The 25,103-nt window shown below is 46.7% G+C and overlaps 1 protein-coding gene across 1 annotated transcript; it reads left to right on the plus strand.

Annotated features, from left to right (window-relative positions):
* Positions 1 to 4,808: 4,808 nt before the first annotated feature.
* On the plus strand, positions 4,809 to 22,183 carry LMO1 (LIM domain only 1). The gene is made up of 4 exons (XM_075501446.1): positions 4,809 to 4,830; positions 5,088 to 5,301; positions 16,908 to 17,033; positions 21,867 to 22,183. Exons 1-4 carry the CDS (start codon positions 4,809 to 4,811, stop codon positions 21,970 to 21,972), a joined length of 468 nt encoding a protein of 155 aa, XP_075357561.1. The 3' UTR covers positions 21,973 to 22,183.
* Positions 22,184 to 25,103: the final 2,920 nt, after the last annotated feature.

Genomic DNA, 25,103 nt, shown 5'->3' on the forward strand with positions numbered 1-25,103 from the left:
AAAAGTAGCTGATCTGAGGGAAAGTGCTTTTTTTTTTTAACACCCCCCCCCAAACCCCCAAAAACTTGCAGAGGGAAAGAGTTAAAGCCATCTGCCCGAAAGCATTGTGTAAAACACACACACAATGTTGGGGAAATAAGCCAATTACGTGTGCTTCACAGGAGGTGGGGGACTGACCTTTGTGTATAATTAGTTCTTTTATTTAAAGCAAAGATTTTGAATAGAATAACTAATTAGCTGTCATAAATGGCAAATTGAAGATTTTGGCCAGATTCCTTGGGGAGTGTGGGAGGATGGCCCTCCTCCCACCCCGTACTGTACGCTCTCACTCTCCTCATTAGGGTTGTTTTTAGCTCTCTGCAGTGGTAATGAGGAGCGCCGTGGCGGCACTTCTCGGAGCCCCCTCTAACAAGGCGTGCAACGCAGGTGGAGGAGAACCGCCTTCAGCTCCCGCCGCTTCCACTTGGCGCGCGTGGGTGTAGCAGAGGGCTGGGGAGGGAGAGGGGGAGGCCGAGGGGGGCTGTGGGAAGTCGGAGAGGGGTCTGAAAAGTCCTGGTGAGATCACCTGTGTTCTGTGCTCTGGACTTGACTGTATAAAATACAGGCAAGCTGCAAAGCCTTGAGGCATATATCATTAGCCAGCAGTCCCGCATTACTCTTTCAGACCAATTAACCTTTAGAGTTGCATTAAAGAAATTAGGTGGTGAACTTCCATGCTTTCAGAGGGGACCAGTAGCTCTCTTGCAGACCAGAGCACTGTGGAGCCGTACGCCATAGGACCGTTGCAGATAACTGTTATTTAAAAGGTCTACCATTTATAAAAAGTTCCCGGCTCTCTTGGAAAAGCGGCTTTATGAACAGTGCCCTTAAAGGAACTGCAGCTGATTGCCATGTGAATAGAAATATCAGTAAAATGGCTTAGAAAAATTTAGAGGTGTACTTAGCGGACACTTGTGTTATAAAGCCAGCTGAATAATTTTACAGAAAGACCCCGACTGAGAAGATTCGGGCTGATTAAAGCTAGTTTGTCCAACTGTGAATAGAGGTAAAGTTTAGATTATTCACTACAACAGCAGCCTCTTTAGACACAGCCATAAATTTTAGTATGTCCAGAGGTGGTGTCTATAATTTTTTAATGTGCATTGGAGCTCCGAGCACTCAGAACAGGTTTTGTTTTGTATTTACCAGCAGCAAGTCTATTAAGTTGTAAAGGGCAGAGAAGGGAGTATAGGTAGCCAAAAATAGAAGGCTTCAGCTACTGTTTCTAAGAAAAGATAGCGATGGATGGCTAGCAACAGGAGAGGAGAGAGCAACTTGATGTTGTACTTTCAGTACAGAGGTACAGTACAGTACACCTCAGAAAAGAGGTACTTTCAGAATTTGGTAATCAGTCAGCATTCCCTTTGTGATCAGGTATTTAAACGGGTGAGTGTTCAGCTGTTAATCTTCCCACCTCTCATTTTCTAACCCTTGCCGGCAGAGCACACGTGGAATTTGTCGAAGGTGAGCCCTTTGTTTCTTGACAGCCCTGGTTAGACGCCACGTGCCCCTGATCAAATTGAACTAGGTATCTTGGCACTTTTTGGTAAGTTCCGGGGAAAAATCTACATAGAGAAATGAAGCAGCATCGCAGTCTTGCAGTGGGGAAATATCCAAAAAGAAAGAGCAGCTTTCCATGTGGTTTCTGCCTGCAAAGCCCAGACTGCTTGGAACTTGCTGGAAGCTAGGCAGGAGGAGGAAAGTGGGGTTTGGTGTTGGCTGTGTCCTCTCTCTGCAAGCCTCCGACCATGAAAGGGGTTAAGCTTCTGAGATGCTGCTCTCTTGTTGCTTGGAAATGACATGGCAAGCATGCGAGGAACCCTTGCTGATCAAGTTTGGCAGTTTTTGAAATTTTGTTTCACGCCTTGCCTGCTGTGTCAACTCACCAGCTAATTGCAGCTGCAACTTTCTGTAGTGGTGTGTGTGCTCCGTGCAGACCGGTTGGTTGGGATGTCGGAGGGAAGCCTCACAGACCAAAATGTAATTTCAAAACACTGAACCTGACCAGCAGAGGCTGACCTTGCTCGTTATTATCTGAGTGGGAATAGCAGCTTTGAACATCATATGATCTCTGAAACGGTACCTTTTTTCATTAGAAAGCTCCCTGCTGAACACTGACCAAATACATAGCTTTTTTTCTTTGCTTAAGGTACTGTTTAAAAATACATATATCTGTTCCTTTGCTAGTTATTAGAAGAAAATCGAAGTGTTACATTCCCCTTATTCGCGGAAGCCTCTCCTAAGACAACGGTGCGCTTGCAATAGCAGGGAACTGAGACGGCGGCAGTGAGCAAGGGCTGCCAAGGCCACAGATGGAACAAGAACCACCACTACAGCCAGCCCACAGCCGTCCAGGCCTGCTTGCCGCCTCAGGAGACCCTCCTAACCTGCCAGCCCGCCCTTACCAATCAAACCAACCTCTCCTCGTGGTCCAGCCAGAGTTTTGTCCCTGCACAGCTGCCCTTGCGCTTGCCCATGCTGCCGTTACAGTGGACCCCTCGCTCTGGGTGAGGAGAGCCGTAACTCCGAAACGGCACTGGTTTCAAAAGAGCTCGCAGGCCTTGGGAAGCCCCGTCAGGCTGAAGATCTTGTATTTCTGAATTGCAGAGGTGATCTCCAACCCCACCTATGCAGCACTTCTCTTGCGAGGAGGTTTAAGGGGCTCTGATTATCTAGAATCTGCGTTCTGAAATCTGCAGCGCCTCCAGACGCAGGATCCTCAAGTTACCTAGGTGAACCTTGCAAAAGAATTGTACGGTGACCTGCCCCTTGGGAGAAATCTTCTTCTGCCTCTAAGGGTACGCAGCTCACGTTTAGAGAGCCTGTTTGCGGGGTGGGTAATGCCTCACTGGTGTCTAGGGCTCCTATCTTAAAATATAATTCACACATCTAGGTCTTAGTTTTCATAGGTGCGAACTATTTTCTTTCATCACTGGTACTGATCTTATACAGTTTGCAATTGCAAACGCACGTATACGCCCTTCTCTGCCTCAGAATAAGGCAGTCTCTTCTCACGATGTGCTGTTTTCCTTGCATGGAGTTGGAGAGAGCATGGGATGAAGGCTTTAAGTTTTCTGAAAAGAAATTACTCGAAAAGTGAAGCTTCTCTTTGCTCCTGAAATGTACTCCGCAAAAAAAAAAAAAAAAAAAAAGGTGCTGTGTCCAAAACCACGGGGCCACTTCCCTTGTTCTCATAAAAAACTCTCACCAGGAGCACAGGGCTTCTGCAGTTTGACCTCCAGCACCCGCAGTATCCTGTCTTTTCCCCTCTTTCCACGCGCGCGGGTGTTTCTCTGTGGCTGTGTACGTAGAATTTCTCTCAGGAGCGTTACGGGTCGCTTATGCAGCAGGCAAACACAGATTTAAGTTTTCACTTAATTATTGCATATTTGTCACTGGCATCAAAAGTTTGCTTGTATCGACGTTGCAAGCAGATTTCGAGTGTGCCACAGCAAAGAGCAGGAGGGCTCTTTAAGCCTTGAGAGTTTTTCAATGTTACTTGACCTGTCTCCACGCTGCTGAGACCACTTTGATAACAAATGGATCAATACCTCACTGTTTGTGTAGAGGTGTCTTAAGTGCTATTGTCGTCTGCTTGCAGCTCTGACAAAGCAATTATTACTGTAGGAGTGGTGGGTTTTACATGTGCTGAGCATTAGCCGCCGTCAGGTCACCCTGGCTTTTAAGGAAAGCAGCAAATGTCACTTATTACAGTGCCACTGACTCGGTCCTCTCTGGTTAAGGGAGTGTTAGTAATGCCATTATCAAGCTGCTGCTTTCTGGGACATCCAGCACTTCCTACAGAAATGGTGGCTTAACTTTGTGTAAGAGTGTATAACCAGTGACACCTGCTGCTGTAGCCAGAGTGTCCCCTCTCATCTTCTCTGCATTGGTTACGTCCACGGAGTGCTTGTTACAGGCCCAGCATTGCCATTTTTAGTGATTGACACTAGTAAAAATAAAAATCAGTAACAAAGTAAAATCAAGGCTCTAGAGAGAATGGGCTTCTAGCATCTCGGTGAGTTTGTTTCTTCTTTCGTCATCTCCTGTCCCCTTCTTCCCTCACAGTACAATCCTTGTTTATTTTTCCACCTCGCCTGTTGATTCCATAAAATCCTCCCCTGCCTCCCTCTTAAACTGAGAAGGGTGACAGGTCTCACACCCATGTCAGTGCTCACCGTGGGAGGCACTATCGCTTGGAGGAGAGGAAAAAGCTGGGGACAGCAGTGTGAGGAGGGTGGCCACAGCAAGTCTCCACCAGCCTAGTCCTGTCACCACCTCATACCCAGCTAGCTCATGCTGGCTTTGCAGTTCCAGCAGGGGTTTCCAGGAAGGAAAAAACTCCTGGTCTTTTTTGTTACCTTCTCCAGTGGTACAAGAGGAGAAGGAAAGCTCTGCTTTGCTTAAGGAGTGTGGCTTCACTAGTGGTAGAAGGGCACTGGTTGGGTTATTCTCAGCAGTCCTCAAGGGCTTTTGAATAACATTTATTTTAGAGCAGCCCAGGGGCTGCTGTAGCTTTCACTGAGGCCTCTGTGACCAGCGGGGTTCACAAAAGTGGAAGAACACTGGTGTACCACATCTTTTTATACCCATTCCTCTCCTTTCCCCATCAAGCTTGATCCAGCCAAGATGTTGGACTGGGGGTACGTACAGTGGTGGCCGTTCTGATCTTTGTAATTGCCTGTGGCAGGTAATTAACAACACAAGGGTACTGGTAACGAGGGAAAAAAGCAAATGTTCACATTGCAGCCAGTTTGTTCTGTTGCAAGATGTTAATTAAAAAAAAGTCTGGTGCTTTGTGTCAGCCCTACCCTTAGGAAAAAAGGGCTGCGTTCCTGCAAGTGTCGCACTCCCACTTACTCTGTGACAGCAAATGAAGTTTAAGTTCCTTTGACCATCGCCTTCTTGCAACGTGAACTCCTTGTAATGAAACCAGCAGCAGTATTTGCTCACAGATCTACCCATAGCTCACAGTGCCACCCCGAATGCAGGAAACCTATTCAAGCTGTTTGATACCTTCTAAACGAAATGCTTTGTTTGCGTTGCAGGTGTGCCAATGTTATCTGTACAACCCAAAGGGAAGCAGAAGGGCTGTGCTGGCTGCAACCGGAAGATCAAGGACCGGTACCTGCTGAAGGCTCTGGATAAGTATTGGCATGAAGACTGTCTAAAGTGTGCCTGCTGTGACTGTCGTCTTGGAGAGGTTGGATCAACTCTTTACACAAAAGCAAATCTCATTCTGTGCCGCAGAGATTACCTGAGGTAAATAGAGGAGCATACTGTGGGCTCTTCCCAAAGCCTTTCAGTGTGCTGCCAGCTGTTTGTCTTTCTAAACCTCTACTATGAAAACATGTACTTGTGCATGGTCAGCCCTGCCCAGAAGAGCTTTGAGTTTCTTCCTCTGTCTAAGCATGGCTTTTTATTTGCATTTAACATATTTTGTAGTCAGGGAGGTGGCATCCTATTTTTAAATCAAGGTAGAAGGAGGAGGGTATGACTTAACTCTTTATTAGTATGAACCAACAAGAACAAACAGTGCTTGCTGAGAAAATTAGGAAAAGACTGTTAATTCTTCTTGCATATCTTTGATGATGTACTCCTGCATATTGACTGAGATCTGACCAAACCTTTACCTTTTCTTTTTCAGTGATAGCTTTTAGATAGACTTCTAGTGCTTGTATTAGGGTTCCTCCCAAGGGGCTCTTGTCTCTTCCCTAAGAGAACAGAGCAAAACAGTCCAAAAATTACAGATCAACTTCAAAAAATTTTTCTTCATGAGGAAGTCTGCAGAGACCATCACTAACTCTGAGTTAGAACTACCCTGTCAATGTGTGTTTGCAATACATAACACGTGGGATTTTTTGCCCAGTGTATATGGGGGGTTTGTATAAAATACTTTATATAAACACAAATTAATTTTAATAAGACAGCAGGCCTAATGCAAATATTCTTATGAGGGTCATACTGCAAAACACTCCGAGTTTTGCTTTGTTTTTCCTTTGGAAGAATGTACTTGATCTCCAGCTAATGTGTATGTTTTCTTTTCTTTCCTAAAGCACTGATAGCATTTCCTATGCAACCAGCAAACACATTTGAAGCAAAACAAAAGCAACACGCTATTTTAAGATAGGGAGGTAAAATGCCATCTAACCTTGTGGTGTCCAGAGGCTGGCTAGATTAGTCTCAAAGATCAGATGCTTCATGTGTTTCAATGTAAAACATATTCCTGAAAATCTTTAGCAAATATTTTCTTAGTAAACTTGAACAAACAAGTTTCTCCTTCTAAAGATGAGAGCTTAAGCACTGAGCCAAACAGAAGAAATAAGTCTATTATCTACCATATGGGAGCTGTCACCTTGCCTTTCAGCCAGGCAGTGTACAAGAACATCCTGCCCACGTGAGGATTTTTGCCCCTGCTTGAGCTGAAACTCTCCAGGGCACCCATGAAATGCCTCAGCTGAAATTCTGCCACTCAGGCAGCAGTCGCAGGTCCATACTGGGTTAGGTGGGATGCATAAGTGAGGAGGAGCTTGGGTAAGGGTGGAACACGTCTGAGGGGGAAAGACAGGATAAGCACCCTTTGGAAAGGTGGAAAGGGTGTGATGAGGAAAGAGTTAACTATCTTCACTGTCATGAAATAATTTTTGTACCTTGTCTTACGTCTGAGTAATGCCACAACTCACTTGCTCTGGAAGTATCTTTAACCCTGTCTCTGCTAAGCTGAAGAAACTGAGCTCCAGAAAGTTCTTTAATACAGGTTTCTCACCCCAAATTAGCATTTTGGTTCTTCGCTGACCCTCCTTCAGTTCAGCTGTACTCTTTCTGTGTTGTGGACATAATTCTGATGTGTCAATGAAGAATATAACAGCTCTTGATCTTCCCTTGTCAAGGACTGCATAATTTCTTTTCATCATAGTATCACAATTGGGTCATGCTAGGTGCTTAATCACAAGGACTTCCAAAAACTTTCAAGAGAGCTTCTTCCAGGAATAGTCTTCCTTCCAGAAAGCATAGGCTGCACAAGTTTCTGGAGTGTTTCTTTATACTTGGTGGTATTAAAACACATATCTTGTTTGCACCCAGCTTGGCAATCCAGGTGTCTGCATCAGTCGTCATCTTCTTCATTATTTATCGCTTCTCTAGACTTCATCATTTGTGCAGTTGATAAACAGTGTTGTGTGTGTTTGCATTTCTGTTTTGTTTTGTTTAATCTGACTTGAAAGACAGATATTCAGTGTTATTCTACATGTTGCAGAACCCTACTGGAAATACTTAGCTGGGCGGTGATTCCCATTTACATTTGCTTTTTGAGACCTACGAGCTACCCCATGTTTTGTCCATTTAAAGAGCACTGTATTGATTTTGGTTTGCTCTAGTTTCATAACAAAAATAACACGTGGCATCAAATCAGACACGTTAAAGTGCTGAAGGAGAGCAGTATCGATGCTGTTAAACTTAGAAGAACCTTTTTATCACTGCAGTTGTAGAGCATTTCTTTCTTTCCTTGGTTTATCCTGAGAATGCTTCTTTGAGGTGGAAAAGCTTAATCTGTGATCTTCTCACTGGCCCCAGATGGCACGACTTCCTGGAGCACACCAGAGGTCTGTGCTAGAGATGGGAAGGAAGCCAGGAGCTGCAGACCCCAGGAAAGAGCCCATGTCCCGTCTTTGAGAAGAGAGGGCAGTTTGTGATATGAAACATGGAAGGCAACAGTTGGGGCTGGTGTTTGACCATGTCCACGCAGCTTCTGTCACAGCAGCAGTTAAGCGTGATCTCTGAAGCAAACTTGTTCTGTGCCTGAAAGGGGTCTCGTAGCCCCTCTGCCTCCATTTGTTGGGTTAGAATAATCCCCGGTCCACCAGGAGGGGAGTCTTGCTATTTGTGCAGCATGGTTAAATTGTGGAGAGAAGGCTTATGTGGCCCAGTAAAACAGAGCCAGGCATTCTCTGTGCTAAAGAAATTGTAGGTATTGTGAGTAAAAATGGGGGGCATCTGCCTGTATTGCAGTAGGGTACCAAACATTTCAACTGGCTGCACAATCTCCACTAGGTCTCTGGCTAGTCTTAACCTCCTCGGATGATGGCTACGTATACGTACATTATGCTACTAGCTAATTTTGGGATGGGAGGTTACTGCTTCCTACTTTAAATACTTTTCCCCTACCTGAATTTAGTCTGTTACAGCAGCTTTGATCACTAGAAATATTTCTTACTTGTTTTTTATTGGGAAGAACAATGTAATTGTCATATCCCAGGAAATTTAGCGAGCTTTACAGCTGTGATGTTTTGTGTTCTTGCTAATAAGTAAATTTAGGTTTATACTATTTTGGGGAGGGGTTCTGCCGCACTCCTGGGTTCTGTTGTCCGGATGCTAAGGAACCATTTCAGGGTTCTATTAGGAATATCCTATTCCTAGGATAGGAATAAGGGCATTGCTATGCAGTATCATATTTTATGGAAGTTTAAAGCAATTTCTTTTACTTTAAAACATCTTCTGTTGCCTTCTACACATAGTATTTCTTTCTCTCTCAATTTTGACTATTAGTTCTATTAATAGAAGGAACTAAAGTTGCCGTCACCATCTTCTCTACTGTCTGTTCACTCCTGGTGATTTGAATTTTTCTTCTTGGAGAATTACCCATTCCCATCATTATATAATTCCTTCCCTTTAATAGTTCTAGAGCCTCTATCCACGTCTCTTTTTCCTTGTTCAGCAACTCACGGTATTTGTTCTACTAGTCAAATTTTAGTAGAATTGATTCCTAAAAATAAGTTTTCATACTTCACACTGTACTCGCACCAAAAAGGGAGTACTTTATCTGGAGGAAGTCAAAGGAATTTATTGTTTGCCACTTCCTCTATATGCCTTTGAATAAGAACAGGGTAAATATTGCACTGATATTTAGTAGGTCAACCATCATGTGAAAAATTAAAAGTTAGACTGATTTTGTGCCCATAAATGTAAATATATGCATCTTTTACATCTGAAGTCCAAAAGGAATATTTCTGTGTAATGACCAGGAGAAAAAAATTGGTGTTTCATAATCTCTTTATAGACCAGTGTTTCTTTGAATTTGCATGTGAGCCGAGCGTGTAGTTTGGGAATACGTGCTTCATTACCTGGTGAGATGTGCTTTCCCCTCCCCTTGCACAGTCTCCATCTACGAGCACGCCGCAGGCTTGTTCCTGCCTGGGGCTGCAAGGACCCAACCATTACCACCCAGCATCAGACTCCCGCTTGCCTCATCACTGCAGAGGCAGCAATGCATAGGTGCTTGCCTATAGACAGCAAGGACTCCTGGAATATTTTGGACAGCTTAGAAATTCAGCCATTTGCAGGTCTGGGCCCCTGCTTGCACCACCCCTCCTGCAGGCAGGCGTCGTTGGGCCGAGAGCCCCTGCGCCGCGGTTGTCGGCAAAGAGCGGCTCTGCCGTACTGGAGCAGCTGCGGCCGCTGCAGGGATCGGGGACAGGGATGAATGTCTGGACTTTTGCCGTGGGCGTGGGGCAGAGCGCTGGGACAGCAGCGCGGCTGGCTCCCGCCCCGCTGCCTTGGCGTTGCTTTGGAGCCGGCTTTATCCGAGGTGTTGGCAGTGCAGCGGGCTGCCATCCGCATGCGCTGGTGCTCAGTGGGTTTTTAGAAGAAATCTTTCAAATGTATTTCAGGAGCTGCTAGCAGACCATAGCCTGATCATTTGTTTCAAAAGATAAACTGTCGTCATTGCTTGTGAAGGAACATTTGTTAACCTTCACATTTCATAAAACACTTTCTTGCTCATTTTTTAATCATGAAAGATGAAATTGGATCTCGAGTTGTTATCCTTGCGGTATCACCTCAGTCTCCAGCTGTGTCTAGATGTATCTTTCGATACATTTTGTCTGAGCAAATAGGTTTACCATTTGTTTCATAATCACAGTTCCAGCATTCATACTTCTAATTATTTTTGATAAGCAAATGCTATTGAAGAAACTGCTTCTGGGACAGAGAAGCTTAGCGTGCAGCTCAGATGGCTCCTCGCAGCCCCCACACAGCAATGTGTGTTTGTTCCTAGGCGTAATTAAACATTCACCAAGCTCCGGTTCACAGGGACAGTTTGGGTCTTGCATCAGGATTTCCCGGGAGGAACTGACAACTTAAATTTCACTGTGAAGTGCTGATGAAGAACATGATTTTTCCTTTTTACTCGGCATGGTGCCCTCACATGAGCAAAGGCGAGTCAGGCTTGCTTTGACAGGAGCAGAACTGTTGCTTCTGCGTGTTTGATATGCTGGTGTTGGGAAAGTTTTTCATCATTTAAACTGATTAGGCATTAATTAGAAAGCTCAAAACCTGCATTAAAAAACGATGGCGAATCAGTAAGAGAGAAGGGCTTTCCGGGAAGCCCTGATGCTGTTCTCGGTTGATTTCATGGAATTCTTTTCACCCGACTTCCAGCGTGTTTTCATCAGTGCCGCAACCTGAGCGTGGTGTCGGTGCCTCTGGCACACGGAGCAGCCCCGCGCACCCCGTCCGAGGGACGGAGACGTCCTGGCGGGACTGCCGTCCCCTGGCGCTGGTGCTCCTCAGCACCCTTTGTGTGGTGGAGGCTCGAACTCCACCCTGGGCAGCTCCTGGTCCAGATGAGTCTGCTGCCCGGTACTGGCGTTTCCGGTTGTTGGATTCTGGTTTTTGCTCTGCTCCGAATGCCCCAGCGGGTTCATTCTGTTAGTGAATCGCTTTGGGAGCCCTTTAGATGAAGTGTTCTGTATCTGGCAGATGTGCAGGGTTTAATTTTGTTGTGGGATATGAAAAGTGATCTTGCACGAACATGGGCACCCTGCTCTCTGGCACAGGAGGACACGGGCAAATACCCTCCTTCTGGTGGGCTTCCCCAAGTTGGTAACAAAGACCCTAAGCCAAACAATTAAACTACGGTTGGGGGTGTAAGCACAAGTCTTCAGGAACTAAGTGCATGCCGAAACTAGCAGAATTTAAGTTAATCTACCAGAGCCAACACTAATACTCTTCAGCCTGCAGAAGCTGCAACACCTTTAAAGCAGCAAGGAGAGTCTTGGGGATTTTTTTTTGCACCAGAGGAGCGAGGGTGCATGCATGCACCGGGAGCATGCCCTGCCCGCTTTTCAAGGGACACGTTCAGCGTGGGGAGGAGAGGTATAAATGCAGTGTGGCTGAACAAACGGTGTCTGCTCGGAGCCTAAAAACGTTGCAAAATTGAAGTGCTGATCTTGCATCGCAACAGGGAGCGTCTTGCTTTCTATGTAGGATACCCTCACTTCTACACTTGATATCTATACAGATTAAGGAGGATTAATTAGGCTCAAAATACAATGTGTCTTGGCCACATTGATGTGCTTTGTTATGTTAAAGCACAGATTTATTTTTTTTTTCTCCATACTAGCTGGTCCAGGGGTTTCTCACAGCCCATGCCGTTCAGGATAAACAAGCAAAGCTTGGTTTGTACGCTTGCTTGTTTGGTTTTTTTTTTTCCCCCCCTTCTCCACACCTCCCAGTCAGGAGGAAAGCTTATGGGGAGTAATTCTTCCAGGCTGTGGTATACTAGCATGCCTCTAGCATTTTCAACCTTGCAGTTTTCTGACTGCTGTTCTTAAACTCCCCTAAGAGGACGTTGTTGCACATGTGTTCAACGGTGCCAGAGACAAACAAGATGGGTTTTAAGGTCGGCGGCTTCAGTTACACCGTAAGGAAGGCTGGGACAAGGGAAGAGGACTTGGACTTCTACCTGCTAAGAGTCCCAACCCCACTGTAAATATCTACTGAAAATACGTAGGGAGAGACCAAAGGAGTAAAAATAAGTGAACATTCAGATGCGTTCTTCAACTGAAAACAGATGCCTTCAGCAGTCTTGAAGTTTATGCCCGCTAATCTCTGAACTAGTGTGATCGCCCGACCAGAGGGCTTTTTTGTACCACGCTGGTTCAACTCCTCCCGCTATGCTGTCCATGAATGCCAAACCCTTTGGCAGGCAACATGTAAATTCTTTGGGATTGAACTTGAAGGCTTCACGAGAGGACAGCTTGACCAACTTAATTAGTATCAAAATGCATTTCCTTTCCTTCAGCTGACATAACTTCCCACTGCAGCACTGACAACGGTGTCCTGGAAGGGAGAGTGCACCAGCTAATACGTATTTACCATGCTGAAATGCCTACTGCTAAGGCTTTCTCTGAATATTACACAAAGGCTGATTACAGGGAAGTTGGGAACGTCGAGTCTGAAGTTGCCTTTAAGCTTATTCTTTTTATCTTTTTAAGTGACGTTCAGGCTTTCCCTGCAATTATTGGCATATTCAATACTTTGGTCAGATCAGACTTGTAGCTCAGCATATTTCTAATATCCACAGATGGGAAAAATACTGATTGCAAGCGGTTAAGAGCTGTCCTCACTGGAAGACTAGTTGTTGGTTTGTTTCAAATGGTAGGGGCAAAACCTTTTCTTTTCATGATAATGAGTTTCAGGTAGGTGAAGCAAGTCTTGTTCTATAGCAGGTCCTGATGGAGCTAGGAAATAAATGGCAGCAGGTATATAAGGAAGGTGTATGGGGAAACCTATTCCACGTACTAGCTGGAGAGGATATGAGCATCGGGTTTGGTAGCTCTTCAAAAACTTATCCAGATAATCTGGATATACAAATATATAGAGAAATATGTAGCTGTACACAATATCTACAAATGTAGATATTTATCGGTAGGTAAGTGTTTAGTCCTCTTTCAACTCATAATTCTTACGTTTCAGTGTTGACAAAGCCTCTTGTTTTGGGGATTTATCGGTCTCGACTCAGCTGTTTAACTTTGAACTTGTCTTGTTCTTGTGTTGTTTTAAAAAAAATCCAATTGACACTCCCAACCTATCCTTTCTGTACCACTCATTATTTATATGTGCCTGTCCTGGTTCCTCTTTTTTTGTCTCCTGTGAAGTCAACTTCTTCAAAATTTTCACTCTATCTGTGGAGGGAAGATTTTCTCCCTCTTTCTCAACTGCAAGCTGCTAGCTAGTCAGACACCAGGCTAGAGAGAGGAGAAGAAATAGGGACTCTCTCCTTGTAGGCAATAACTAAACCAGATTGTTGTTTCTAGCAGTGACAGAAATAGGCAATCAGGTTCTCAGTTTAGCCACCCTGCACATTTTGGTCGGAGAAGGAAAAAATCTGTTAAAAGGTGCTAAACTTCATGCATTCATATGAGACGTTTCTTCCTGTTTTCCCTACAGTAAGAACCCTTTACCATTCTTTTTTCCCCCAAAACCGGCAGGGTGCTGTTGACTTTACTATAGTTTGGATTAACTTCAGGTGTATTCATGGAGCTGGTGAGGCCTGGATCATCATGCTCTTTAGCCCAGACAAGACTACATAAAAAGCATCCTTCAACAGTTGCCTACCGCTTCCAGGAGCGCTCCCTTCTTTTCCCATTAATTCATTTGCATTCACTGCTGCTCCTGTATGCCAATTAGCTTTAATTTTTACTATACACACTGACATCAATGGCCAATGAGAACAGCGCATAGCGGGGTTTTAGTGTGCCTATAAACTACAGAAAATTGTCCTTGGACAAACTCCTGCTTTTAGACTGGCTGACAACAATAGACATGGTTAAGTTCAGGCTAAGAGCCATTAAACATAATTACTACCACAGGGTAAAAGTTTAATTGTGCTAAATTTTAAATCTGCATAGTCTATGCTTATTTACAAGCTGGCTAGGTCTTCCTGTTACATAAGGGGGGATAAATCTGTACTTAAAAATTGTTGCTTTTTAACTTCAAAGGGAGATGAAAAAACACGGGGTTTTTAGAAGAAGCAAAACAACTCCAAACTGAAACCTTTCTTTATTTCCAGCTTCTTTTATGCCAATAGCTCCAAGCTGGTAAGTAGATGCTGAGCATCTTCTGATAGATTTTTCTAATGCGCTTCAACTTTGTTTGCGTGAATGTGTGAGAGAGTATTGCATCTGTTATGAAGGTGTCTGGGGGACAGAATGCAGATCAGTTTGTTCGTGTGGGGTTATTTTAAATTTAACCACAGATGGGCTTGGGGTGGAAGATCTTCCTCCTGCTCCTTGTCTTCTCTCCCTCTTCCAATAATGTCAAGCTCCCCACCTCAGAAAGCTTCAGCTCAAGTCGGTTTGGGTAAGCAGGTATCAGAGGTGGCAGGGTTTTTTACAAGCAAACAAAAAAAGGCAAAAGTCTGTGTTCATTTTGATTTTTCTTCCAGCAGATTAAAAAAAATCATGTTCACTGAGCTACAAGTTACAGTGTATTTTTAGAAGCATGGTGAACATACAGGGCTCTAAATCACTCCCTGAAAACCAGATTAAAATTAGGAAGTGCTAGAATAAGTGTGAAATGTTCATTGGTTGGGAAAGGGAGGGTATGGAGGACTGCGAAACTTGATAGAAGAGAAAAAGATTAGCACGCTGACTAGCTGGAAGCTACGTTTATGTAGACATTAGAAGGCGACAGGATTTCAGCTGGACAGAACATAAGCTTCAGATCTTATGCAAACAGTCAAAGCTGTTTAACAATTGGTTTACCCCCAAAACCCCTGAAAGGAGACAGGTGAATACGATGCCAAATACATTTTTCATGTTTCTTAAGCTAACTGTTTAAATAGTTAAGTGAACATCTGTCCAAATTTCCCCATCATTTCCATTTAGAAAAGTCTCCTATTTGAAGGCTGAAGAAAAGCGCCTGCTTAACAATGCAAATGGTGCTGTCTGGGGCCCCTTTATTTTGTTTAATCTAGATTGAGCTCCACACAACTGTGATGCTAATGAATAATGGATATTTTATACTTGTGCATGTAGCAGTGCTGGGCACAGAGCAAATCTAGGATTAACCTCCCACTTTCCCTGCCTCACGCATATTGGACTAATTTTTTGAGTTTGCTGTGACTTGGGTACTCTAAAAACAGACGCCTGGTTTTATGGAAAATGGCAAAACCCCGGCAAAAGTTGTCAGGTTTTGCTATGCCCAAGTGAGGTACCGTAGAAGGGGGCAGCTACGTTGGGGGAGGGCAGGAGGGAGGGATGTATTAATGGGTTGATTTGCGAGCGGGTGCTGAATGAGAGCCAGGGCGTTTCAGGGTGGAGACCTGTATGCTTTTCAGTGCCACATTTTTTCAGTCCTGTCTGCTGGCGTCAGGCAGCCGAGCACCGCGCTCAGCTGCCTGCCTGCCTGCCTGCGGGAGCAGGAGCAAGCCCGAGTCGGCTTGCAGGGAGAAAGGGGCTGCCCCGCTACCGATTACGCGGTGAGTTTGCCAGTGCAAACTACATAGCTGGGATTTTACTCTGCCTTTCAGCCCAGATACGATGGATCTTAGGGGAAGAAATTTTGGTACTCCCATTGCCGTTTTTCTGTCCTGCCCCATTATAGCACAAGTGTTTCTGTTTGGTTTGCATTGTTTAACTTTCAGGGAAAACGTAGTGCTGTTTCTTCGTAGGAAGTCTTGGGGTTTTCCAGCCAGGTGTAATGAAAGACCACAGATACCACTTCTAATGAAAAATAAGGGTAGCCTTTTTTTATAGCTGAAGAGCAAGCTGACTTTGGTAGCAGGGCGCTGTGTGAGGGTGGGAGAGTTGTGTGGAGGTTTCTGTAACATTGCCGGGTGTTTTAATTCACAATTACTGGCCAGTAATAATTAGTATTGATTAGCTTGGCAAATTGCGGGTTTAGAAATTGGTTATAGATTTTCCTGATGCTTCTCGTCTGCCTGTTGTGGAATCAGCCAGAACCAATGGCTCGAAACAAACTGCGAGCCCAAATCTGTCTGCGGGCAGTGACGCGTTGCACGCGCAGAGCTAATGGTCAGCAGGAACCGTACGTCTTGAGGCTCATCGCCCCAAGAATACGATTTTTATCATCTCCTAAGCAAAGTAACTAACCACATGCGTATTGACCACAGTCTCGGATGAAATTTGGTTTCGTCGGCCTGTTGATTCATGCCCCGGCCGGTCCGTGTGTCTTTATTGTCACAGCGGCGTGCCGCCCCTGGCGCGCGCAGGGGTCTGCAGGGACATCTTGGAGAAGTGGGCCGGGGGAAGGATGCTGCCGTCTTGGTTGAGTCCCCCGGCGGGAGCTGCAACAGCAGCAGACATCTGGGGAGACAGATAGTGAAAGCCAAGATGAAAATGGCAAAGCTTCCAGTGCTGAAGGGCTGTCCTCGAGGACCGGGGAGCTGAAGTGGAATGGCTGAGCGTGCTGTTCGGCCCACAGTGGAAGGGCTTAGCTGGCTCCCGGGGGGGACGTGGAGGCGGGAGGAGGGGGGCACAGCCGGGGAGGAGGGCTTGCTCTCTGAGATGGCCTTGCAAAATGCTGTTGTACTCATTGCAAGAGAAATTGTGCTTTTTTGTTTTAAACAGCAGGTAAGTGAGGTTCTTCCTGAGCTATATTATAGTATTGCCTGCCAGGGTTGACAAAGTTTGCAGGTCTTCTGCGTCTTGCTGCGAGAGGCTGCCAGCCTACCCCTCCGTTAGGTTGTGGCCAGGCGCGGACAGGGCAAGCGCACGCAGAGGAGGACGGGCGGCTCCGAGCACCTACCCCGCTGCTGCAGAGAGGCAGATAGTTTTTGACTGAAATTTTGTGAGCCCCAAAATAGTGCTCTAAGTGTTTAATGCTTTTCTCCATTAGACAGCAAATTAGCCCTAGGCTCGCAAACCAAATGAAGTTTCATCTCGACAATCGGAGCCTGCTCACCAGGCAGTTTTATCCCAAGTTCCCGCACACTGGTTGGTCAGCGAAATGGAGACTGCAACTTCTATTTATTGGTGCAATACAGTATTTGATACTGCTAATTACACTTAATTAGTCCTTCCACCATTTAATTAAAATGGCTTCTAATGATTGTGCTTCTTTGGCAGGCTCTTTGGTACCACCGGGAATTGTGCTGCCTGCAGTAAACTGATCCCTGCCTTTGAGATGGTGATGAGGGCCAGAGATAATGTTTACCATTTGGACTGCTTTGCCTGTCAGCTCTGCAACCAGCGGTGAGGACACAGTTATTATACACACAAACACAAGCTAATTTATACCTTTGCCCACAAAATAGGGGAAATGTTTGATCCACGCTACCTGTCTGGGGCTCACGGCCTGCTGGCGTGGCTTGGACTGGTTTATTAGGCTGACCTGGGTGATGCATGTAAGTACCTGTAGCCCCTTTACTGCAAATCTCCTTTTAGCTGGTGGGAGTTGGGGGGGGTGAGGGCGGGCACACAGCCTGCAAATCTGGCTACGGTTGTACGCAGCACAGCTGCTGCTGAATAAAACAAACCGCTTCGGCGTCCTTTCAGGATCTACCCTCTTTGCAGAACACAGACGATGGAGACTGGACCTCCTGTGGCAAACTTACGTTATTTTGCTTAAATCAGGTTTCTGACAGGCTGAAAACTGGGGACAGCAAAGAAGAAAGAGAAAGAGAAGGGACGGGAAGGAGAAAAATACTCTAGATAAGCCCTTTCCAACACTAGGAACAAATCCCTTTAGTTGTTGTGTAATTAATAGGGGATCTTGGTGGTGTAATTTTGAGTGGGGCTTGTGCATTTCTGCTGGGTCTACCCAATGAAAAATGCATGTCAAGGAGTAAAATAAAGGGTCATGCACAAAGTTTTCCCTCAGGCTACCTGTAGCTAGCCAAATTTGGGAGGGCTTTGAAAAATCTTTCCAGCGCCCTGTTTGTTTGTGACTGTAGGCAGAATGTAAGCCCACAAGAGCCAGACATGATACAGTGTCACCTTCTGATGCATCCATCCATCCTTGTCCAAGACAGGCCTGAAAGTGCTTGTTCTTAGTGCTTTAGTGAGGCTATGGTGACTGCCCAGGGCCCGAGGGCTGCGCTGGGGTGCATGTTCTGGACTTGTGGTTGTGTTTCCCAAAGATGAAACTAGGATGAAACTTCACACAAGCTCGTGTGAAGGTGTGAGAGAGATAGTGATGGGATAGAGATGACAACACTCATGGGAAGATGTAGAACCTAATTCTGTAAAGGTCAAGTTAAAAGCCTGACTTAAAAATTCATCACTCTCTTGCCCTAAAACAAAAGTCACAGTGGGATCTCTAATGAAGCAGCCATACTCAGCGCGTGTGTGGATGCAAACCCCTGCCACCTTTCCCTCTAAACTTAGGACGCTCTGCAAACTAGGGCCTGATTCTCCTTCTACGCCCTCTGACAGTGGTTTAGTTCATGGGGATGAATGGTTGTTGCCAGAGCGTGGAAGAGGAGAACGGGGCGAGCAGTTTGTAGCTCGGGTGGCTTTCCTCGATCGCATTATTGAAGGCAGAGGCGGTGCTTGTTCGAGGGAGAAAACTCTCCTATTAATATCGGTGGTGTCCACAGGCGCGGTGGCAGCGCCGAGGCGGCAGTGACATCTAGTGGCTCCCGGCCTTGGGCTCCTTTCCCGAAGCCATGCTAAATCTTTCAGTTGCCCGGTCTTGTTTTGCCACTCTTGACTATGCTTCCGCAACAGCCGTGATTCCCGATCTGCAGCGGGTGACTGTTTGCAGAGCTACCATGTTCCCTCCCTGAGGTGGCCTCTCTTCACGCAGCTGAAACTGCTGGTTGTTCGTGGGCTTTGTCTCCAGACTCGGAAGTGCTGCGGGGTGCTGCCAGGCTCAGCCCTCAGGCCCAGCTTTCTTCAGCCTGCTGATGAAGGCCGGGCAGGAGAGGGACGCTCCCAAACTCCATGCCGGTACGAGGGCTAGAGCATCTCAAACGTCCCTTCCGGCAGAGGCAAGTCACGGCTCTGGGCGCTGCACAGGCAGGAGTGCTGGGTTGGCCTTGGAGTCTGTAGGATGAGGATTTGTCATCAAACCCCTGCTTTACCCTAGCTTCTCTCATGGAAAAGCCTAGTACCGCCTAGTTTTCATTTTCAGGAACTTCCTTTAAATTTCACCCTTTATTACAAAGGCTCCAAAGCACCTCTCTCCCTCTCTTCCCTCTGTGATTGCTAACACTGTTACTGCACTCAGTGCAAAGCACGGTCCTACGCTGTCCTTAAGATAACCTCCGTGTGCTGTCACTGCCTGGCAGGAAAGCGCAGGTAATCCCCCCCTTCTGGCAGGGTCGCACTTTGATGCACGAGGGATTTGCCCAGTTTGGGAGGAGCTGAGTTTTTCTGAAAGATGGGCTGAGTAGACAGCGTAGAGCTATGTGTAGATTGTTATTTTTGGCTGAGATCAGAGGGCTACAAACTTTTATGACTCTATAGAGATTTTGGCCCAAAAGGGTGCAGAATGGCAGTGCTCTTGTAACAGACTACGTTGGAAGCTGAACCAAGAACAGTGAGTTTAAGTAACCCTAAAGTCAAAATTGCAGAGGTGGATGCCAAAACTAATTCTGAATTGGAAACCCCACCTGAACCCCCACCGCATTCTTCAGCTATGAAAAGATTTATGAAGACCTTTCTCTAGTTCTCTTCCAGCTTACTTTCCCTTCTGTGGCTAGACTTTGTCTGTGTAGAGTGTTAAATCCAGCAGAGCAAAATCTCTAATATTTTTACTGAGTGTGCAGTATTTTCATTAGTTTCATTCTCCAAAGCATCAGGTTTGCAGCAAGTCCTACAACGCTACTCAGCCTACCGTGCGCTAAACTGTTACAAGGTCAACATTGCTTGTCACAATACTGAATAAAAGTTGGTCGCCACTCTAACTGGCTAATAGGTCAGTTTTACGAGGGTTGCAGGAAATCCACCTGCTTGTGTTGCCATTATCTAAAATGTGGTTTTGCTCGGAAGAAAATCACTTTGTAGAAATGGCAGGGTACATTCAGCGCCTGTTTCTCACTGCTGCCGGCTGGAACTCGATCGCCAGACGGGCTCTGCGACAGACCTCCTCTGAGCGTGGGGGCTGGCAGCGTGGTCCCACGTCTCGTTCTGAAGAGGGCTGTGGGCTGGGACGTGGGAAGCTGCGTCTGAAGTTGCCCTGCTAAATCCTCTGTCTCTAGCTGCGATGCATCAGCTGAAGAGATCCCAGTTTACTGCTGCATTGCAGGACTGGCAGGTAGAAAGAAATAGTCACCTTTCCAGTGAATCAAGCCCTTCTCCCAAAACTTCACAGGGTCTCAGGGTACCCCTGCTGTGCATTTTAGTTCCCATGTGCTCATACTCACACGCCCCCAACTCCCTCGTTCTCCAGCTCCTCTTTTGGCTCCTCTAGACTCAAGCCAGGTTTGGCAAGAGGCAGCTGTTGGTGATGCTGGTGGCAAGAGTAATTTTTGCATTTCTCTTCCTGGAGATTTATATTGTACTTAAGTTAGGGATAAGTAGCAGAAAGCAAGCAGCTGTGTCTGTTATTTATAAGTGAGTAAACCTACTGATGGGAAAGTGGTTTTCAGGAGAGTGTGTGCAGTACAGCTTTTAGCGTAAAAGCTGTTAATTTAAATTGAGATTAATTTTTAGCTTTTTAATATACAAAAAAGGTTGAATTTTAGAAGTACTAACACACATGCTGCAGAGGGAAGAAGATGGAAAGTCTCCAGTGAAATCATATAAAGTGAGAACCAATGCCCAGTTCTCTCTGTATCAGCTTGGCAAATTAGTCGGTTTATTTGCAGGTGTCCAGTTGGAGAAAACTTGTGCCCATATCGGACCTATAAAGGAGCTCTAAGGTGACCACTCCTGTTCTTGTGGCACAAAATACTCGGTTTTATGGAGATGCTCTGCCTGAAGCTGCCCGGGTTACAAATCTAGAAAGCATTTTAGAGAAGGAGTAGGCAATGTCCCTGCCAAAGCTCTGCCTGGCAGCAGAGGAAATGGGCGTTTGAGGTCTGCTAAGTCTCCTGAGGACGGGATCATTGCCACTAATCTTCCTTCAAAGCCCCGTAAATATGCGGCCTTGCCAGAGGATGGTACCTACCCCTTCCCGTGGGTTCAGAGCTGCCTTTTGGCGCAGGGGCCGGGGTGATTCTGCTTTAGGGACCTGGGGCTGATTTAGCACTCGGCACTTGGGGCAGGGAGGCGCAGCCGTGCACTCTGCTCTGTCATGGCCCCGTTGCTGTGATGGACAAAACCCAGCCCCTGAATTGGCTGCAAAAAGCATTATTTGTTATCTTAAGAAGTGAAGATTAGCTTCTGATTCTTGAGCAAGCAGCTAGGGCGGAAAAAGCTATTGGCTGTCAATTCACACCTCTCAGATCTTATATGTGGAACTTTTTTGACCTTAATGGTCAAATAAAATTGTTAAATATCACAAGCCTCTCTGTCAACTTCAATACAAACAGAACAATTTACATGGTATATAGAGAGCAGTGCCCTTCGCTCAATGAAGATAAAGGTTAGGAGTCCAGCCACCAGGAAATTTCTATTTATTGTTCCGCACTGTACACAAGGGGGTGAGGAAAGACTTAATAGCCAGTCCTTGCCTGGAAATTAGTGTAAACACTGCCTCACCCGGGGGAACCCTGGAAATGTGGATACCAGCAAAAACTTCAAATAGTCTCCGTGTAATATCATCCGTTTGATTTCCTGGCTGTAGAGCTGACACCTCTCGTCTGCAGGGACAAATCCCTTAAATGCTCCCGGCCTCCTCCGGCTGCTGGCACAGGACCTGGCAGAGACCGGGACCTGCTCCCCCAGCTGCTTCATACGGCTGTGGCCTGGGAGCCGAGCACCGCTGTGCCAGGAAAAGGGACGGCAAAACCCCGGGGCGTGTGTGGGGAGAGGGAGCGGGGGGGAGAAGCACGCGGGCTTCCCGGGGTCCCACACCACTGGTGGAGCTGGAAATCAAATTCGGGTCCCCAGAGTTTCCTTCAGACCCAAACTGCCTCAAATTCCCCTCTGTTCATACTCTGTTCATACTTACACCCGTTAATTCTTTTTATCTTCCAGATTCTGCGTGGGAGACAAATTCTTCCTGAAGAACAACATGATCTTGTGTCAGATGGACTATGAGGAAGGGCAGCTGAATGGGAGCTTCGAGTCCCAGGTTCAATAACAAACCCTGCTTCGCTGAAGCACTGTGGGATGGGTGCTCGGCCGCCTGTCAGCTTGCCTGCAATATTTTTTTAATTCTTGGTCCAGAGAGGACTATATACATTGTAGTACTTTTCCCCCCCCAACACAAAGCAGTTACAATTTTAGATGTACAGTTGTGCCTGCTTAGCTGAGCACTGCATTGCCTGTATGTTCGTGAGTTTTTGGGGTCTGGGGGAGGGCTCTGTACAGTCTGTTTTCTGTATATAAACTGGAACATTTATTTTATGAAAAATGTAATGCAATTTTATTACTGGTGTGAATTAAAAATTATGAATGTTTCCTGGTCATCTTAGCTGTGGTTTGTTCCCTATGCGGTGAGAGCCTGTATTTCCTGAGCTTGACGTTGAGCAGACTATTAGAAATACATACACTGATCCCTGGAAACTGCATGAATAAAAGCAGAGGCAGGAGTTCACACACACAAACTGGGGAAGAAATGCTCCTGCAGTTAGACCTCTCCGCCTGAACCGTGCAGAGGCTTGTGTCCAAAAACCTGCTGCGCTGTACAAGGGGAGGGAAGGAGCTGTGGGCGGGTGATGGCTGGGAACCGTCCGTGTCACCGGCCAGGTCCCACCAAGGCTGCTGTGCAGTGCTGAATTGCTGGCTGAGAGTTGCCTTGCTTTTCATGGCTATGAATTTAGACAGAGCATTTCCACGGCCAGGAGCACTTGTTGGCCGGCTGATACGGTGTCTCCAGTCTGGGCTGCGAGGTACAGGCTCCCTCCAGCCCTGCCAACAGGTGCCCGGGCATTGATCAGAATATTAATTTCAAGGCTTTGATAGGCAGTGGGGTTTCCCTGTGGGGCATCGCTTGTCCAGGTCTGAGCTGCTGCAAGAGCTGATGTCAGGGTTCGAACGCGACCGAGCGCTGACGCAGCATCCCTTTCCGCAGTTCCCTTTTTGCTTACTGTGTGCCAGGTGCTTTGACCTCCCACATAACGAAAGCAATCGGATTTGAAGCATCTCTCATAGAAAAGCTCTGAACTGTTCCCGCTGTGATGCTTTGTGCAATGATTTTCAAGGTTATGCAATTCATGTGCAACCCACTGGACTGTACTAAACACATTTCTTTGTATGGTGAGTGTCACTTTCATACAGTGCTCCAGTAGCTGTAAAGGATGGCTGCAATTCTATTTATTTTGTCTTCTTGCTTTTTCTTAGATTTATCCCACTTTCCTCTAATAAATAGACACCAAGTACTTTTTTTCTGATGTGACTTAATCGGTTACTGGGCCTGGATTACGTGTGTGTTCTCGGAATTGCAAACGCCACGTGCAGTGCAGCTCGGTGCTGCTCTGCCTGTTGCATGAAATGCTTTTATGTACATCTATGTTGAATAATGGCTAAACAGAAGCAAAACACCACCAGACACTAAGTATGCTTCAAAATATTACCTGTCATCTGAAGCTCCCTCAGACACGTGGATTGATTGAGTGATTTTTCTTCATAAACAGACATTTTGGCTTGGGAGACCCATTATAAAATGTGTGGCCCCATCCCCTTTTATTCCCATAAAAACGGAATGGCAATTAAAAAGCCACATATAGCCGCCTATGGATAGGTGGCGTTTTAATTGCTATTCCATTTTAGTGCCTTTGGGGTTGGGGGGAGTGTTGTCTTTTGAGAAACTGGAAAGTTGATGCTTTTTATGTAGAAGCTCTTGCAAGCGGCCACACTGGGGCTACTGAAGGAGCAGCTTGTTGCCCAAACGTTTTGTTTCCTTGCTTTGAAATGGGCTGCCAGACGGTCGCTGCCTCTGCCCGTGCTCCAGAGTGACGGGTACCCGCCGGCCCGTGGGGTTTGCTGTAATTCAACAGACAATGGCAGCCCGGGGCGTTGTCCCACGGTGAGGATGGAAGCAGTAAAACCAAACCAAACCCCCTCACCAAACAAGCTGGGGGGGTTGTTCAGATTCTTAAGGAGAGCTTTGGCACCAGTGTAAAAACCAAGAAAGTCCTTCAGTGAAAGGTACTTAAGCCTTCTAGAAAGCGTTTTTTCTTGGCTTAGATGGTTTCCTTGGTTCAGAAGAAAGGGAGGAAGAAAGTGTAACTTTTCAGAGATGCTTGGCTAATGCCAGCTAATGGCTCTGCAGCTGCCAGATCTCATACATCGCTGGCAAAGCTGCAGAAATGTCACCCCAGAGGGAGGAGTATGCTGGAGGAGAGGGCTGCTCGTGTGGGAAATCCCACTCTACCATTGGATGAATAAAACCGGCACTTGGCTGGTGTGAGCCGTGTCCCGCTGCGTGCGCGAGTCCCCACGCTGGCTCTGCAGGGCAGGCGAATCAGCTGGGCACGTCTGCCTGCATCTGGGGATGGGGTGGTTTGGTGGGGGGTTTGGATATGCGGCAGTGCAACAGGCTGAGTCAGCAAACCCAGCAGAAGACGGCCCAGGAACTTGGAGAAAAAAAATGAGTCACGGACCGGTAAATGGGACAAAATAACCAGTAAATTGACACAGCTCCGGTAAGGTCTAGTCTCAGTGGCTGCCATCTATAGGGTACTGGCAGCACGGCGATGTGGTGTAGATGAAGCCTGGAGCAAAGGCTGAAACACGGTTAGCAACGTGGGAGCAGGGAGCACGCAGAGGTCCAGCGGTCACAGGCGATGTTACCAGAACAACACGGGTCTCTTCTCCTGGGAGGTAAACCTCAGGCTGGCGTATTAGGAGAGAGTGAATCCCCATGAAGAGCACCCTGCCTGCAGGGCAAGGCGGGAGCCGAGCCCTGCACACCCCAGCTGGAGCACGGGGGGAGGCTGAGCCAGTACCGGCCGGCACTGTGAAGGCACGACTTCCCTTCCAGTCACGCACGCTACGTACGAGGTCCAGCAGCATGCTGCCTGGATGCCAACATCTCTTTGGTTCGCTCAGTGGTCCCCGACGCGGGCCAGTCTGGAGCCCTCCCTCGCTGCTGCTACGGCAGCTTGGACCCACTCACGCCTTGTCAAAACACCTTCTGGCTGGGGAAGGGGGGGTCGTGACACCCTGGGCCGAGACTCACATGCCATGGCGCTCCGGGCATCTCATGCCTCCCTGCACGCACCCTTCTTGTGAAACGCAGGCAGCGCTCCCCCGCCGGGGCGCAGGGGC

Source organism: Mycteria americana, chromosome 5 (genome assembly GCF_035582795.1).
Source record: "Mycteria americana isolate JAX WOST 10 ecotype Jacksonville Zoo and Gardens chromosome 5, USCA_MyAme_1.0, whole genome shotgun sequence".
In the NCBI taxonomy this organism is placed as follows: Eukaryota; Metazoa; Chordata; class Aves; order Ciconiiformes; family Ciconiidae; genus Mycteria; species Mycteria americana.

Excerpts from the sequence above, each read along its gene's own strand:
- LMO1 (XM_075501446.1), top strand. The coding sequence starts at position 4,809 with ATGTTAATTAAAAAAAAGTCTG. Across the intron at positions 4,831-5,087 it reads GTTAATTAAAAAAAAGTCTG|GTGTGCCAATGTTATCTGTA; the intron begins GTGCTTTGTGTC and ends TTTGCGTTGCAG. Across the intron at positions 17,034-21,866 it reads TGTCAGCTCTGCAACCAGCG|ATTCTGCGTGGGAGACAAAT; the intron begins GTGAGGACACAG and ends TTTATCTTCCAG.